Source organism: Glycine max, chromosome 11 (assembly GCF_000004515.6).
Source record: "Glycine max cultivar Williams 82 chromosome 11, Glycine_max_v4.0, whole genome shotgun sequence".
Lineage (NCBI taxonomy): Eukaryota > Viridiplantae > Streptophyta > Magnoliopsida > Fabales > Fabaceae > Glycine > Glycine max.
In genome coordinates, this window is record NC_038247.2 from 7063913 (window position 1) to 7081772 (window position 17860).

The window sequence follows — 17860 nt, forward strand, 5'->3', positions numbered from 1 at the left end:
TTCTTTCAAAAATTTAATAAGATTTCGTAAAATAAACATTTTATAATAATTTTATCCAATATTTTATTACTGAACATAAAAATTTGTATTTTCATATTTCTTTTTTAAAATTTTAAAAAAATTGTTTTATATCTACGTCTCTGATTAAAGAAAATACAGTATTTGACATTTGAATCCCAACCGTGCAAAAAAATAAAAGTGAAATACGAAAAGAAAAGAAAAGAGAAAATAAAAAAAGAGATGGTGCGGCCAATTAAATAGGTCCAAACGATAAGATACACTCTGATTATCTACACAGAACTGCGGTGACAACGTGATGTCATTAAATAGTAACTACAGTAGAAAGTATTCTGTCTTCTTGACGAATGTTTTATAAATATTAAGAAATATTTAATTTATTTTATTAAATAATTTTAAGTTCTTAAAAATAAATATAAAATATGTCATTTTTATGCAGTAATATTATTTAAAAAAATTACGAATAAGGCTGATGAATACTTGTCTTTTTTTATTACCAATAATCAATGTCTTATTTTTAAGGAATAAAAAATAATCTTATATGAAAATAAAATATATAATATAAAAAAATCCATTAATTAAAATCCATTGATGAGCAACGGCTAGTGTGAAATTGTGTGCGTTGAAATTAAGATAAAGAATCCAAAATGGTTCAGCTTCGACGGCACGGAGCAGTTCTCATTTAATCACTGATTAATGAGTGACTGACAAACACCTTGTTATGTGTGACTTCTTTCAAAACATGCGCTGACAAACTCTTTGCAATTTCAAAATTAAAAATCTCTTTGTTTTTTACTTACCCAAATGTGCTTCTCTGCTTCTGCATAATCAACCTCCACTTTCCCTAACTTCATTCTTCTACTTCCCATATATTAAATGTCTTTTTACTCTTTTGTATTCACTTGTTAAAAAAATCATCAATTATGAATTACGTGTTTTTGGAATTTAATAAATAATAAGTGATCTAAAAGTTTATTAAGATTAAATCTCACTCGTTTCATTCTCTTTATATTTATCGAAGAGTTATAAGATTATTTTGATAATAAGAGAAAAAAAAAGGAAAAAAAATACTTTCAGTTCAAATTTTTCCATTAATAAAAAAATAATAATTAATATTTACTGATAAAAAAATCAAGTCTCGTTGGATAATCAACTTATTTGATATGTCTATATTGTTAATATCAATAAAAAAAAGTCTATCTTGATAATGTTAATCATAAGCCTAATTCATTTCTATAGATGAGAATACTCGATAATAATCACTTAATGATCAATTTTTAAAATCATTCAACCGTTAATGTGGTAAACATTAAATTTACATGAAAAACAATTCACTAATCTATAATTAATTTTTTGGATAAATATGACCAAGTGAAGGTACTTTTTAGAATAATCAAAATGTCACAAAATTGAGTTTGAAACAGTCCAAAATTCTTGGATAAATATAATCAAATGAACCTTTTTTCTACAGTAATCAAACATATCACAAAATTAAGTTTAGTCCCTAAATTAAGTTTGGAACACCCCAAACAAAAATCCAAGCTTGCTCTTCATAGCAACCTTCATCGAGTACACACAAATCTATATATTATATCATTATTCTACTCAAAACTTATTTGAACGTTAATATATTTGCATGTACAACTCCTTCTATTATATTTAGAAGATACGCATTGGATAAACTCTAAGAAAAACTAGTTTATTTCTTATTCCTTATTCCTTTTCAATAAACTCGTTTAACATGGAGAAACTTATTGAATAAACTTATTTCAAGAAAACTATTCAAGCATATATGTCCCATCTACCCATCCTATTATTCTTTCAAATAATTAGGAATGGTAATAAATAAATAAACATATTTTTATGTATTTTTTTGTTAATTAAATGACTGTTTTGAATAAATATTTTTAATTCCGTAAAATTAATTTAATATTTTTTATTTTTCAGTCAATTTATTAATTGGTTTTATCAAATAGTATAACCTTTAATATTTATTTTCTTTCAACAATACATAGTATTATGTATTTTGGGAATATTTCTTTTTGAAAAACTATTATTGGACATTCTCAACTTAAATTAACGAGAGTGCTAAACACGCAATATAAACGATTACGACAATATAATCAATCTTTCAAACTAGTTGCATTTGTTTTTGTAAAAAGAAAATAATTAAGAAAATACTAGTTGCATTTTATTTTCACTTTTTTAGAAGTATTAAGTCTGGTTTGAATAACACGTGCACCTTTATTATTATTTTTTTCTTCAAGATTTTGAATGTGACTTCTAATAAATTGAGATATGCCATATGCGCACACGATTAATTTCAATACGACTCATTTAAAATAAACGATGCATGTAAAAGAAACATATAAAATAAAAATAGTTTATAAAGAAAGTTATTAGAATAACCATTAACCATTAGGGTTGACTTAGTTGTGAGGTTGAATATAAATGCTTGAAGACTTGGGTTTAATTTCTGTCGTGATTATTATTTATAAAAAAAATAAAGCTATTAATTCAAATACTTAAAAAAAAACATTTATAACTCTGTTTGACTAGAGTAAGATTAATGTAAACAATAAAATTATCTTGTCAAGTAGTTAATGAAATCATATGTTTAAGATTTGAATTTAAAATTCCTGTTGAAATAATATTATGTGAATTAATTCTTATACTATTTTGATATTTTATATGTCTCTAATTATAATATTATTTCAACTAATTTATATTTATTAAGAAAAGTATTTATCACATTAAATTTGTTAATTATTTATATTATCATTCTAAAATTATTCTTTTTCTATCCATGTGTTTTTTTATTAATGTTTGAGAGAAAAATAATTAATATATTTAAAAATAAAAAATTCTTAAAAGAAAAGATAAACAATTTTAAAAAAATTATAATTAAAAACAAAGGAAGTAACATTATATAAACTAATAAATCACCAATTCAGAACAAATAAAATAATATCCAACATTGAATAATAAACTCATGTTGTAATTAATTATAAGACTCTTCAAATTTTTTTATAAAATTATTTTTAATTTTTAGATGTATTAATTATTATTTTTATTTAATTATTTTTTAAAATATTAATGAGAAATAAATAAGTAGGTAGAGAAAAAATAAAAAAAATAATTAATAAATTTGATGTGATAACTATTTTTTAAAATTAAGGGAATTAATTGAATGCAGAGCAATTATTCGAAGTATGATACACATGATTAACGTAATGTGTTGTTGTTTTGGTGCATGTAGTAATTTGAAAGAGAAAGAGACCGTCCTTTTCAAATTCCCGTAAGGAAACAGTGTCCAACGTTGGAAATAAATACTGGAGAGAACAACCCACACACACACACACCTTTTTTGCATTTCAAATCTCTGTTCTTCCACTTCACGAGGTTGCACGCCAACCACCTCTTTATCACTTACTCTCCCGGCTCCACACACAAACAAACACTCTTTCTTTATCTGTCTCTAATATATACTCTTCCTCTCAACTTGTTTCTGTTGCATGGCAACTGCAGCATCAAGAAGACCCAAGTGGCGCCCCCACGCTCCTCCTCCTCCCACGCCGAGGATCCTGCACTTCTCTCGCCGGAGACCCTCTTCCCGGAGGGACCTTAAATCCAATACTACTAACAGGCTGGGGGCTCTCATTGATCGAGAAAGACGTGCACGTGTTCCAATAGTGGTGTTGGACAACAACAATAGTTCCGAGGGTGAGAGGAGGAGGGAGAGGGTTGAGAATGAGAGCAGAAGCCATAGTCCAAAAGGGTGGGCCTTGGAGGAAGAAAAGTGGAAGTTTCAAGCGGAAATGTTGAGAGCAGAATGTAACTTGTTGAGGATGGAGAAGGAGATTGCGGTTAAGAAGTTAGAGAGGACTCGTGTTAAGATGGAGACAACTCTAAGATCTGCACTCCACACGCTTGTTTCTGTTAGTGCCCCTTCTCTCTTTCCTTCTTCATATTTTGTTATTGTCTTCATTTCAACATTGACTAGTCAGCCATAGATATAAAAAGATCATACAATATGAATATGATCAAAGCAGTTTGTGAGGTGTTTCCAAATTTAGCTCCAGGGAATGTCTTATTTCAACTTTGCTATGACTTTGTTTGTTTGTCTCAGATATGTTGCAATTTTTAATGTTTATTGTCCAAAGTTTTGAGAGTGGGTGGGGTGGGTGTTTATTTTATAGGAACATTTGAATTGAATAGTTTTTGTCACATTTGATGCATTATGAATTGGTGGGGTATAATTGTACTTACTATAGTTTTCGTTGGTTTGGCTTTACTTGTCTCTTCTTATGATTTGGACCTTCTGATCTTTAACTTGTGATGTGGAATGCAGGGAAGAATCAAGATTTGTGAAGGAAAGAATGTTGATATGGTTTTGGATGAGGAGATTCATGAGTTGACACAGAAACTTCAGAGATTGCACAAGAGGTCGAAAGTCAAGGATTTAGGGGCTAGGAAGAACAGAAATTTTGACAAGCAAGTTTCTGTTCTGCAGAGGAGACTGGATAAGATTGGAGGGTCATCAGATGAGATATATTTGAGGGAGTTTCAAGAGATGGAAAACATAAGCTTTTCAATTAAAAGAAGTAGCACAGTTGATGATAACGTTGTTGCAAGTGGAAAACTAAATGTAAGTAAGAACCTTAATGTTTTCCCCTCAACACTTGTATTGAGTTTTGATTAACTCCATAGCTCATAGCTCAAATAAAAAACACCACGATTTTCTTCTTCCTTTTGTCTTTTGTTGTTATTTTGGTGTTTTCTTCTCATGGATTTTATTAAAATTTACAGGTGGAGATTTTGAGGAGGAAAATGGAGGGATTGTCAAAGGGCATATTATTGCAGAGAATGGAGGAAGAGTATAATTCACTGCTGTCCACTGCTAGTAGTTCTCTTGCTAGTTCTGGTTCAAATTCCAAAAGAGTTGAATTTCAAGATTCATCTTCCGTAAGAGTACCTCATCAGGTATATACATATATCCATGATTTCTTTGCTCATCACTACTTGATAGTAGTAGGCTATTGTTAACAATTAGTGTACACAGTACACACAATAACACAATGTTGGCCACAGTGTACCTAATCCTGTTTAATCCGACTAAAAAATCCCACCACCAATAGGAAAATCTAGACATGAATTGATTTGACTTATCTTAGTGTACTAATTCTTTTAAAACCGAAAATAAAATTGAAGAGTGGTCCACCTTTTTTTATGTAAAACCAATTTTCTTGACTAACTGAATTAAGAAAATGATTTCTTAACTAACTTTGGAATTAACAAATCCTGCAGGAAAAATTATCCTGTGAAGGGAATCCATGTTCAGGACATTGCAAGACTGTTGTACGAAGAATTGTAGAGCAAGTTAGAACAGAAACTGAGCAATGGTCCCAAATGCAGGAGATGCTAGGTAAGGTGAGGGAAGAGATGGAGGAATTGCAGGCTTCTCGAGATTTTTGGGAAGATCGGGCACGGCACTCTGATTTTCAAATCCAATCCCTACACAATGCTGTAAGATACAGTTCATTGTTTCCACTTGTTCTATTTCTTTCATTTCTCAGTTTTCCTTTTAAGTTCTTGTTTCTTATGCAATACTACTTGTAAGCTTCACAACCATTCTAAAATAACTTTCTTTGCTTTCATGGCTCACCAATTACATTGTTCAGATACTTCAGTGAGCACCATATCTTTTTGTTTTTTTAACTTATTTGCTAACATATAGACTTGGCTAGTTATCTTATTTGACAAATTTAAATGTTTGGACTTTATGCTCAATGTTTCCTCTTTGAATTAAAATTTGAAGGAGAAAATATTGGGCATTCAGACCAGCTGGTGGAAAGCATAAACTACCATAAATAAGCAACCTGTTAATTCATTTGACTTGTGTTAGCTCAGCATTAGTGCACCTGACAGTGTTTAAAATGTGGTTGATGGCATTTCTAGTGAATCACTTTGGCATTATTTAAGGTTCTCACTCAAGTCATAGAAAGAAAGAAAAAAAGATGAAAAACATGAGATTTGGTGATGCTCAAAACATGTCCTTGGCTTGCATTTGGTCTCTTAAGCTTGTTTTTTGTTTCACAGGTGCAAGAATGGAAAGAAAAAGCTCTTTCATCTGAAAATAAAACAAATGAGGTTGAAGCAGAACTCTCCGTACTCCGTGGTGATCTTGAAAGATTGAGGAAGGAACAGAATGCAGCAAAGGGGACCAAATGTTTATCAATTCCCGTGGACACACAGAATGAGTTGGAAAAGCGAATAGTGGTTTGTAACTCAAAGGAAAAGAATGATGTTTTAAGGAGTGGGGAAAGAAAAGCACATGGTGGTCGTAGAGGAGGTGGATTCTTAGCCCCAAAACGATCACCACTCCGAGACATTGGGAACTCATCATCATCATTGTTGATGAAGCAGAATAATAATGGCAAAGCAGTTTTCCCTTTGCGTTGCCATCTTTCTTCAGATGTTTGAGATCTTCATGTAATATGTACCTATATTATATTATATGCCAAGAGAATAAATTGATGTAGCTGAAGCTTTCATTTGTTAAAAGAATAAAATTTAGCTCTTAAAGAGATTCAAGATGAATCTTGATCTTTGGTATAGAATAAAAATCATGTTAAAAAACAAAATTTAGCCGGTGAAATATCAATTTTGATTAGAAAGCAGCACTAAAACCATATAGAAAAAACTGTATAAATTTTTTCGTTTTCAAAAATCATCAAAGGTTTGTTACCCAGGTACCAAATTCAACAAGGTAGTTGTACCAAATTCAGCAAGGGAGATGTAGGCTTTGCTTGCTCCAGCATCATATTCATGCGCGACCCCGACCCCTCAATATATTACTATTTAGTCATTTAATTACAGATGTGTTCTCATGAATTAAATTTGATTCAAATTAATGTAAGATGTTTTTTTATTTTTATTGCGCTTGTAGTATTTAACTTCATTTTTTTAGAGGAAAACTTCATTTTATTCATTCGGAAAACTATCTTGATCTATTTATCTAAAACTTTAGCAATGTATTGTACAGAATACATTATTTTATATAACTAAATTTATAATAAATAAGTACTTCCTAATATATAAGTTATATTATAATTAAAAATTATAATAAATAAATACTTGTAAAATATAGACTATAAAATATTTTATAATAAATAATTTATATTGTAATATAATATAGTTTTAAATTATTGATAATTTATTTATAAAACATTGAAGTTCAATTTAGAACTTAAAATATTGAAAATAATAAATTGAAAGATATAAAAGGTTAAATTTTTTACTAAAAACATTTTTGTTGAATAAAAAAAATCATAAAAAACATTCTTTTTGAAAGATGTTTTTTTTTCTCCTTTAAAGCAAGATAACCTCTATAGCAAAAAATAATGAAATTAACGCTTAAGAAATCATCAAAATAAATTTTGCTGTTTCATATGCACAACTAGAAAAATAGTTAAAAATATTTTCAGTTAAGATATCTATTCTAATATATACATATATATAGATCATTTTTTCATAAAGTACATCTAAGATCTCTCTTTCTGTATTAGCAAATAAAATATTACTTGTTAGAAGACGAATTAAGATAATCAAGATAAAAAAAAAAAACCCATTGAAGATTGTTTAATTTTACAACAATATAAGATTTTTGAGGCCAGACGTCATGCTCGAACCCACTACATAATGGTTTTAGATGGTATCTGCAGACTGCAGGCTACAAAGTCATGTAGAAGTGACTTTTTTGTATATGATGTAAAGATAAAACCGAACAAGGAATAGTTGAATCCTTGACTAAATTGATTAGGCTTAAATACATATTTGTTTTCTTTTTAATTTATTATTTTTTTTTTGTTTTTATATTGTAATTTTTTTAGTTTTATGTCTTTTATAAAATGTATTTGATTTATTTTTTGTTTTTAAATAATATTTTTTTATGATTCAAAATATGATTTTTTTATTGTTTAAAGTATTATTTAAAATACTTTTAAAAACAAAAAGTAAAATAAATATATTTTATAAAGATAAAAAAATACTAGATTATAAAAAAATGTATTTAAACCAATTTATTATTGTCATTGACCTAAAAATATATAATCACTTCTTTTATCAGGCGTTATTGCGTTAATGAATCACTTTAACCATTAACTTCACGACCGCCCAATCGCAGGATTCGCTTTTCACGTTCGTCCTCCTTCCAAGTTTCATTTGCTTTGAACTCGTGACGACGTCGTTTGGAGCGTCTGCTTAAAGCTACTCGTTCTGTTGTTCTCTTGGTACCTTTAGTTCTAATTGAAGGTGTAATGTTAAGTTATTGATTTTGCCCCTTGGTCTATTTTAATTCATTCAGTGGGTAAACCCTAAAAAAGGTAATTTCTATAATTTTAAAAAATAAATTCTTTTTTTTTTCATTTTCTATTCAACTAAATAGAAAGAAAAAAACATCATTATCTATATTTTTTATTTTCTAGTTTGTTATTTCTTATTTAAAGAAACCATTGAAATGTCATTTTCTTGGTAAAAATATTTGAAAATGATTGAACAATTTCTTGGGGGTTTTAATTGGGGTGCCAATCTGAATTTCCCCCATTAGTGCAACTCAAAGGCACGCACGCCATGAAAAGTTTCTCCCAACACCACCACTAGTTCCTTAATGCTTCAGTGGGCACCACCATGTACCTGTATAATCATGATACGACTCTAAATAATTTTTTATGGAATAGGTCATATTCGTGTTTTCTTCTTGAGAAAAAAAAAACAATTAGGATTACTTGAATTTAGTATGTCATTTTGATCCTTGGATTTTTTTTAATTTATTCTCTTAAATTTTTAATTATTACAATTAATTTTCGCCACTTTTTATTCACATAAAAATTTTCATTTTCTCTTAATTAAGCTATTAAAATATTATCGTTAATTAATTTAAGAAGAAATAATATAATAATTTAAAAATAGAATATTATGATTAAATTCAACGAATTTGTAAGACATGGGAACATGGTTTTGAAAGGAAAAAAATGATTTTTTAAGTTTTAAATAAAACATGAATTTTTAATTGATAATTTTTTTAGCAAAATGGCATTAAGTAAATTTAACTAGTGTAAGACTGCATTTTTATAAAGTTTTCAATTATATATGTTGACATTTTGCGAAAATAACAGTGATTGTCATAAAATTATTATTGTAACCAGCTAGTATGGATGGTGTAATACCCCATATCTATATATAAAATAGATAATAATATCTTACACTGCACATGCAAATTAAAGTTGACGTACTAATTTAGAATAAATTTTACTGATTTTTCAAATAATACTTTTTTGTTATTAATTTTTTTATCCGAAATAATTAAAATCGATTCCCTTTGATATTTTTAGTCATTGATTATAAATATATGAACTACGCATCTGAACTTAAAATAAATGCAATTTAAGTCATACATGATGCATGCATATACAAGTTTTACAGTTTATCAAATTAATGTCAACATACATACATAACCATAGAATGGCTAGAGAAAAAAAAAGTACCAATTCCATACAAAATGCCCTAAAAACATTTTTAAAAAAGTGAGATTCAGTATTGACAACAAAAAGAAACCAACACTGCTTTGGCTGATTTGAAACTAACAATTAAAAGGAACTCAATAATGTCAATCAGACGAGGGAATCTGTCATTTAAAAAAACAATTAAAACGTAAGAAAACATACACAGACAAAGAAAAAATTAACAGGGAGATATATAGGTTTCGTGCTAGGGCCTTAATTGTGTAATAACAAATTAAAACAAATAATGGGCCTAATCTAGCAAATTATCATAACATAAACAAGTAGATTGGACAATATATATCATATCACTAATAACAATCAAATGAAATGAACAGATACACAAATACATATTCATGTCCACAGGGAACCTTCCAATAATGTAGTAGTAAGATTAATTAGTAGCTCGTACTCCACCAAGTCACCAACCTTCTGCATGCATCAATATTCACGTAGTAGGTGTTCATAGACACACCCCAATACTATTACACTAATCATAAATAAATTGTAATGATTCATCAAATATGATATATTACTTAAAATGTTAGAATTAAAGTTAGACAAAAGTTACATAAAAAATAAAATAAAAAATAGGTATAAAACAAACGAGTTTAGTTTCATAATTATAAAATACGTTTTAAAAATGATTCATATAATAGAATTTTGATTTAAATAAAAAAATGTTGGAAAAAAACATATTAAATAACTTTTCAAGCACAAGGAAAGAAATATAAATTCTACCAGTGACCATCATGAAGAGAGCTCCACAACATTTAATAGTGGACCAGAAACATAATGTTTAATTTAGTGGAATCAGTAGGCAATTGCGCATCATCATGTTTTCATTCACAAAAATGTTTTTTCAAAACACCCCCATTCTTAACCAACTTAGTTGACGTAACATAGTCAACTCACATCAACTACACGTGCTCTTTTGTGCTTTACAAGTGGATCCATCTTCATCTCCAACATCCAACGAGCACCACGGTTCCCGATCAGTTGTAAATCGGAAGATGAGCCATGGCAAGTAAATTAAAGTACCATTCAAGATCAGTTTACTAAAACCCTAACCAATTTTCTTGGTTCATGCCAGTTTAACTTATAAATTACAAGTTGTTTAGGCTTCATAAACAATTAGTTAACTTTTCTATAACTTATTTTTTGTTTTTAAGATGAAGTTAATTGGATCAAACACTTTTTGATATATAAAAACTATACTCTAAAAAAATTAGTAACTTTTTTTAGAAAAAAATACAATGATAAAGAGATATTAGAAAAGGTAATTTGAAGGAGTTTCAGGAGCATGTTTGCATTCCTTTGGGGGTAATCTAAACTCAATTTCGTGACCATTTTTCATTATTCTCCAAAGCATATTGTCATGCTTATATTTTGCTTCAAATCAAATTCTCATAAAACCAAGATAAATGTTCTTTTTCCAAAAAAGCACAAGTATTTTTATGAACTTTAATGTACGATAATGAATTTTAATACACCAAGTCAAAAAGGAAAAAAATGCTAATTCAAGAATAAAAATACTTCTAATCTATCTCAATTTTAATCCAAACATGCAATTATAACTTAATCTTACTTGTATCAATATATTTTATATTTTATATCTTATGTTTTTTTTAAAGGTGATCAAAATCAGAAATTAAAGATAAGTAGGAGATAAAAAATGTAATTTTGCCATTGAATAAATATGACTATTACGTTTGAGTGTTCATTTTTTTTACTATGGATATTATTTATCATCTAATTTTTTTTGTGTTTCTAATTATTCAATTTAAATGTATTTATAGTAAAATTAAATTTTTTGAAATTGTATGATTTTCAATCCTTTCAAAACTTATTTATAGTAAACATTTTCCTATTTTATGTAGTGCTGTATAAAGCTGCCCTGTGCAATACAAGTGCATTTAAACAGAACAGATAACACAACCACCTCACTCTGTCTCAAGTCACCAAAGTCACACCAACAACTAGCAGCATAGCACTGCATTGATTTCTTCCTCTTCATAATTACTTCCTCCCAATTTCAACCTCTACTTCATCATCTTCCATAAAAGATCAACTCATACAATTAATAATATCCTCTTCTATTTACACACACATGGCTTCTGTTCTGCCTATTTACCACAACTACGTTAACCTCCCATGTCCTCTTCCCCTTTCAAAACCATCCACCACCTTCAACACACCCATAATTCTCTTCTTCCCAAAAACCAAACCTTCACTAACCCTCAAGTGCTCCTCTTCCGCTTCAAGCCTAACCCCGGAACTGGACCAAGAAGAAGAAACATTTGGTAACTTTGATGAGCCTCCCTTGAGCGAATCGTGGAAGGAAATCCAAGGCTTGAACAACTGGGATGGTCTCATAGACCCAACCATGAACCCTCACCTCCGAAGAGAAATAATCCGCTACGGCGAACTCGCCCAAGCATGCTACGACTCCTTCGACTTCGACCCTCACTCCAAGTACTGCGGAACATGCAAGTACCACCCTTCACAGTTGTTCGAGAAACTCAACATGTCCCAAACCGGCTACATGATAAGCCGGTACCTCTACGCCACCTCCAATGTCAACCTCCCCAACTTCTTCCAGAAGTCCAGGCTCTCCACCAGCGTCTGGTCCCCACACGCCAACTGGATGGGCTACGTGGCAGTCTCCACCGACAGGGACCAAATCAAACGCCTCGGACGCCGCGACATCGTCATTGCATGGCGAGGAACCGTCACCTACGTCGAATGGATCTACGACCTCAAAGACATTCTCCGTCCAGCGCTCTTCTCCGACGACCCCACCATCAAAGTCGAATCAGGCTTCTACGACTTGTACACCAAAAAAGAAGATTCATGCACCTATTGCTCTTTCTCCGCTCGCGAACAAGTACTCTCGGAAGTCAAGCGTCTTCTCCATTATTACAAAAACGAAGAGATCAGTATTACCATCACAGGACACAGCCTCGGTGCTGCCTTGGCGATTCTGAGCGCTTACGACATCGCTGAACTCAAGTTAAACGTTGTTGAAGACGGTCGTAACAAAATTCCTGTGACTGTGTTTTCGTTTGCGGGGCCGAGGGTTGGGAATCTGAAGTTCAAGGAGAGGTGCGAGGAGCTAGGGGTGAAGGTGCTGAGGGTGGTGAACGTGCAGGACGTGGTCCCGACCGTGCCGGGGATAATAACGAACGAGAAGTTTCAGTTCCAGAGGTACATAGAGGAAACGCTGTCGTTTCCGTGGAGCTACGCGCACTTGGGGACGGAGATGGCGTTGGATCACAGGGAGAGTCCGTTTTTAAAAGGAGGGATGAATGATTTGGGGTGCGCGCATAACTTGGAGGTGCATTTGCACTTGGTGGATGGGTACCATGGGAAGGGGAAGAGGTTCTGTTTGGCAACCAAGAGGGACATAGCGCTTGTGAACAAGAGCTGCGATTTTCTCAGGAGTGAGTACGGTGTTCCCTCGCATTGGCGCCAGGATGAGAATAAGGGGATGGTCAGGAGCCGAGATGGCCGCTGGGTTCTGCCGGACCGCCCAATATTGGAGGCTCATCCGCCGGACATGGCGCACCATCTGCAGCAGGTCCTCAACAACCACTTAGCAGCTCAGCAATTCGAAACCAGTACTTGATTCAAGCTCAATATCCATCTTCAGAGATTATCTCGTGTTTCCTCTGCTCATGCTCCCAAAATATTACATGTTACTTTTTAGATTTTTAGATTTTCTCAAATTCTACCATTTATTCTTCTCTGATATTTTTATATATTATATTCTGATCAGCTCAACTTAAAAATTTGTCCTGCTTTAAATTCTACCATTAATATAATAATTACTATCATATTTAATGTTTTATTCTTTCCCTCCAATGAAGCCAAAATTTCATGCATTTTTTCTTTTCATACACTCTTTTTTGTTATTTTTATTTTATTGATTTTGCAACATAAGAGTATAGTATTTTAAAAAATTTAATTATAATGGTTAATTAAAAATATAAATAAATACTATAATTGTGAAATTATAGATAAAATTATGAAAATTGAAAATTTGAAATTATAACATTTTGATTATCACGTACATGTCATAGTATTTATTACTTTAATAGATAAATAATTAAATTATAATTGTTAATTAAATCCTAATAATTATAATTATACTAAATATCTTAACCCCTTGACATATTTTTATATTATATACATATACAACACTTGTTATAAAAATAAAATAATATATAAAAAAAAAACATGTTACTACAAGCATCAATTACAAAAGTTATAAAAACTGCAATGATTGATTCATAACTTCTAGACTGTAGAAGTATGTTTAAATTTTGCAAAAAGTACAAGAAATTGTTAATTATTTGTTATTATTATTAATTACATGGGCCTATAATGTTTTTCCTTGACTTACATAAACAAAACAAAGATGTCGGCTCAATACACCAAGTCCAACTATTCATTATCCAACTATAGTCCAATGTTTCCTTAAAAAACCTATAGTATAGTCCAATGTTTCCTTAAAAAAAAAAAAAAAAAAAAACTATAGTATAGTCCGATGTTCTTCATTTCTCGAGAATCTTTGTAACAATACACCGAAGCTCGTATGAATGCTAGACTAGACACATGATCATGATCAAAGACAATTACTAACAGACATTCGTACGTTAAGGGGTTTAGCTTAAAGTCGCCTTTCACGGATCATCACACGCAAAAACAGTAAATATCACTCTAACTCAATGAAAATCTAACGCGAATATGAGAGTTCTTATAAGTGACCACATCCAAGCTCAACTAAAAAATTTAATGAAAATCTTAACTTTTATCATATTTATTCGTCAATTTAGATTTTTTTTTGCCTTAATCTTCTTGGTTTATAAAAGCAAAAATATGCTAATTAATTCGAAATTTGATGGTAAGGTAAATAAAATCTGATAAAAATTTATTTTTATTAAAAATCAAACTTAAATAATATCCAAACAATTTAATTTTAATTTCAAACACATTAAATCATTTGGTTATTCTTCAACTTGGATTGAAGTGTAAATTATTAAAAGCTATTATTCTCGTTGTTGTTATCTACCCAATTCATGAAGTGTTGTACACCTTTGTTTAGAATGATGTTCCTTGAATATATTAAATTCAGTAAGAGTGTCCTTATAACATGAAAGCATAATAATAAATAATGGTACTAATATATATAGTCTCTCGATCATAAAATAAAAAATAAAAAATCAGTCTCTTACTCTTGAAGAAAAATCTGATACTGACATAATTCTTAATTTTCCATATATCTTACATAAATTTGGAATTGCAAAATAAGACAAGACGACATTAACCTTAGATGGTGAAGGTGAAGAACGAGGAGCCGGCCATCGGTCCAAGCTCCAGGGAGTTGGAGTTATTTAATTGTTGATAGCATCTTTAGTTACTATTTCAAATGAATAATAGAAGCATTTGCAAGTTCAACCAAAATGGGTTCACAAATCACAAACATGCTCTGGCTAGTGGACTCCGTTGTGTTTGGCTGGTATTTTGTGTCAGCGGAATATTCAACGTTGTTTTAAGGATTCTTCGTCTATCTATGACTATGTGAGTTTGCTTCCAATAATGTTGGTAGAAACTAGAAACACACGTTGCTGGTTCTGTCTTCTGTCATGCCATATGCTTCAAATAATGAGGCCAAACACGGTAGGCCAAGACGCCATTTTATAATTTCTTTAGAATGTGAAAATTAATTCGAAAGAAAACTAAATTGAATTTTATCTTTTAACAAACACAAAATTTTGTTGTATTTAGTTGGCGAGGACATTTTTTTTAATATTGAGATTTGTATTTTGTATAAAAAATATAACAAATTATTTTAATTTATATTTAATAATTTTTTGTATTTGATCTCTATATTTAGTAAACAAATGTTTTTATAATCCTTCAATACACCTTCATTAAAAATAATAATTTTAAATATACAGTGTAGATTTAATCTAAATCTTTGGTGTTATATTCGATGTAAACATATTTTATCTCTTTTTTTTTATTAATATTTATACATTGTAAAATAATTTTACATAGTTATTTAATTACATATTTAAAATAATTATTTTAAAATTTAATAAACTAAGTATACATAGTAGATTGTGTGAATCAAGACATCCGCCTAAGGTTAAAACTAATTCTCCAAACTACTAAGATTCATTTAAAAGATTTAAGTGTTTAACTATTTTGACAAATATATTTTATTCCCACGAGTCAATGATATTATTCAAACTAAACCACAATCTTTTTATTCTCTTAACAATAATTTTTTTTTATAATTGGATCAGATAATTTTTTATTTCAAAATTAATTTAATTTTAATTATATTCAACAAAATATTTTAATTAATTTTTATATTTTTTATTAACTGAAAATTTGATTTGATTGTTCAATAAACAATTTTTAATATTTTTTGAAACATTTGAAGTAACGTTTTTTAACATGCATTCTAACTTTTTATATTTTATTCTTAATATATTTATCCATTTTGTTACTATTTTTAATAATTTTATTATTTTTCTATTATTTTATATTTTTCAATCATTTTAACAATTAAATTTTATCAAATATTTATAATTTAACAAGTTAATTTTTTATCTTTTAATTTCCATCTAATTTTTTTAATTAGTTTTATCAAACTTAACCTAAAGAAATACATCTAAAGAGAATAAAAAAAAATTGTACAAGAAGGGGCTAAAAGCTCGAACTAAAAACCTCCAAAGAAAGAAACTGCAGACATATCTGCAAGCAAACGCAATCTGAATCCAAGCGGGTGGACTCTCAAAGATCTGCATAGCTTCCCAAGTTTATCAGTTACCTGATTAGCCTCTCGAAACTAAAGAGAGAGAAAAGAATGAGTAACATCATGCAAAAGCTAATGATGCATTCCATTTTATAAATCGTTAAATAATTGGGACTATGATTTTTTAATACAGAATTGGGAATATTTTTTTCAATTTTCATACGTACAGAATTGGGAGTATGATATAACTATTGAATGGTCTTTATATTATTAATTAATGTAATTTTATTTGCTGATTATGTAAAAAAAAAAAAACTCTCAGTTTTTCATCATGTGCTCATAGGCATATATTAGAAGATTCGTTTTTATTTAGAAAAGTATATGATTTATAAATTATTTTAACTTAAATAAAGAGGATAAAGAAATTCTAGAATAGTGATCAGCGACCAGAAAAAAGTTGTATGAACCAAGTGATGGAAAAGAATAGTATTTATGACTTACACAAAAAAAGAATAATTTTTAACATCATGCAAAAGCCAATGATGCGTTGATTTTATAATTTGTCGAATAATTGAGGATATAGAACGATCTTAAAATAAATGTGGCCCCTTAAAATCCACTAGGAACAAAGATTTAATATTGATTTACACAATCATCAGTTTTGACATATTGCTAAGAAATCACGATCATACTGATAATTATTAAAAGCTAAATGTTTTTTTTTTCATTGGAAGATATTCATGTTAATTGTTAGATTTTTATCGGTGGGGGATTTAAGCCTATGGTTTTTTCATTCCTATTCCTTTCCCTCCCTTTTTTTCTTGCAATATCTGTAAGCTAAATGACTAAAATGATTCGATAGTGGATATATACTACGATATTCGTTAAAAGCTGTTTTTTTCATTTCTTAAAAAAAACTGTTTTTTCATTCGGAATTAAATATTTTTCAACAAAAAAGGTAGAAGAAAACAGTTAATTATGAAAGGATATGTCTTTATGCTCAAAGTCTCAAAATTCTATTGAGGAATAGAAAAACGAATCAAAAGATACAATATATATATATACTATTTATTGTTTAGAGAAAGGACAACTTTTTAAAAAGAAAGAATAAAAGAGATCTAAAAAAGGCGGGGTTATGGTTGTTAGGGATGGTGATAGCACGGAATGAAGCTAGGATGAGTATTTATTTTTATCGGACAAAATATTAAAACAAAATAATATACAATATGTTGTAAATTCAAATTTTCTCTTGTCTTTTTAGAGTAAAATATTTTATTTATTGTGATGATATTGATATTGGAAAAGGGTTTTTGACCGTTAGATTTACTAGGGATCAAAGAGAGAAGTCTAACTAGTTAAGAGATGCACTCTTCTATGCACACTCATAGAGAAATGGTTCTTGACCGTTGGATTTGCATGAGTTCAGAGAAAAGAGTTTAGCTAGTTAAGAAATGTGTTCTCTTCTGCAGCACACAATGTTTAAAATTGGAAGTAAGTGTTTCTTTGGATTATT

The 17860-nt window shown here is 29.6% G+C and overlaps 2 protein-coding genes across 2 annotated transcripts; both read left to right on the forward strand.

Moving 5' to 3' along the window:
* Window positions 1-3363: 3363 nt before the first annotated feature.
* On the forward strand, window positions 3364-6618 carry LOC100795130 (uncharacterized). Its single transcript, XM_006590707.4, has 5 exons — window positions 3364-3956; window positions 4370-4666; window positions 4828-5001; window positions 5326-5544; window positions 6118-6618. The coding sequence occupies exons 1-5, from the start codon at window positions 3534-3536 to the stop codon at window positions 6499-6501; spliced, it is 1497 nt and encodes a 498-aa protein (XP_006590770.1). The 5' UTR covers window positions 3364-3533; the 3' UTR covers window positions 6502-6618.
* A 4866-nt stretch (window positions 6619-11484) lies between these two features.
* Window positions 11485-13456, forward strand: LOC100795661 (phospholipase A1-Igamma3, chloroplastic). The gene has a single exon (XM_003538889.5). The coding sequence runs from the start codon at window positions 11689-11691 to the stop codon at window positions 13204-13206; it is 1518 nt and encodes a 505-aa protein (XP_003538937.1). The 5' UTR covers window positions 11485-11688; the 3' UTR covers window positions 13207-13456.
* The last annotated feature ends 4404 nt before the right edge of the window (window positions 13457-17860 follow it).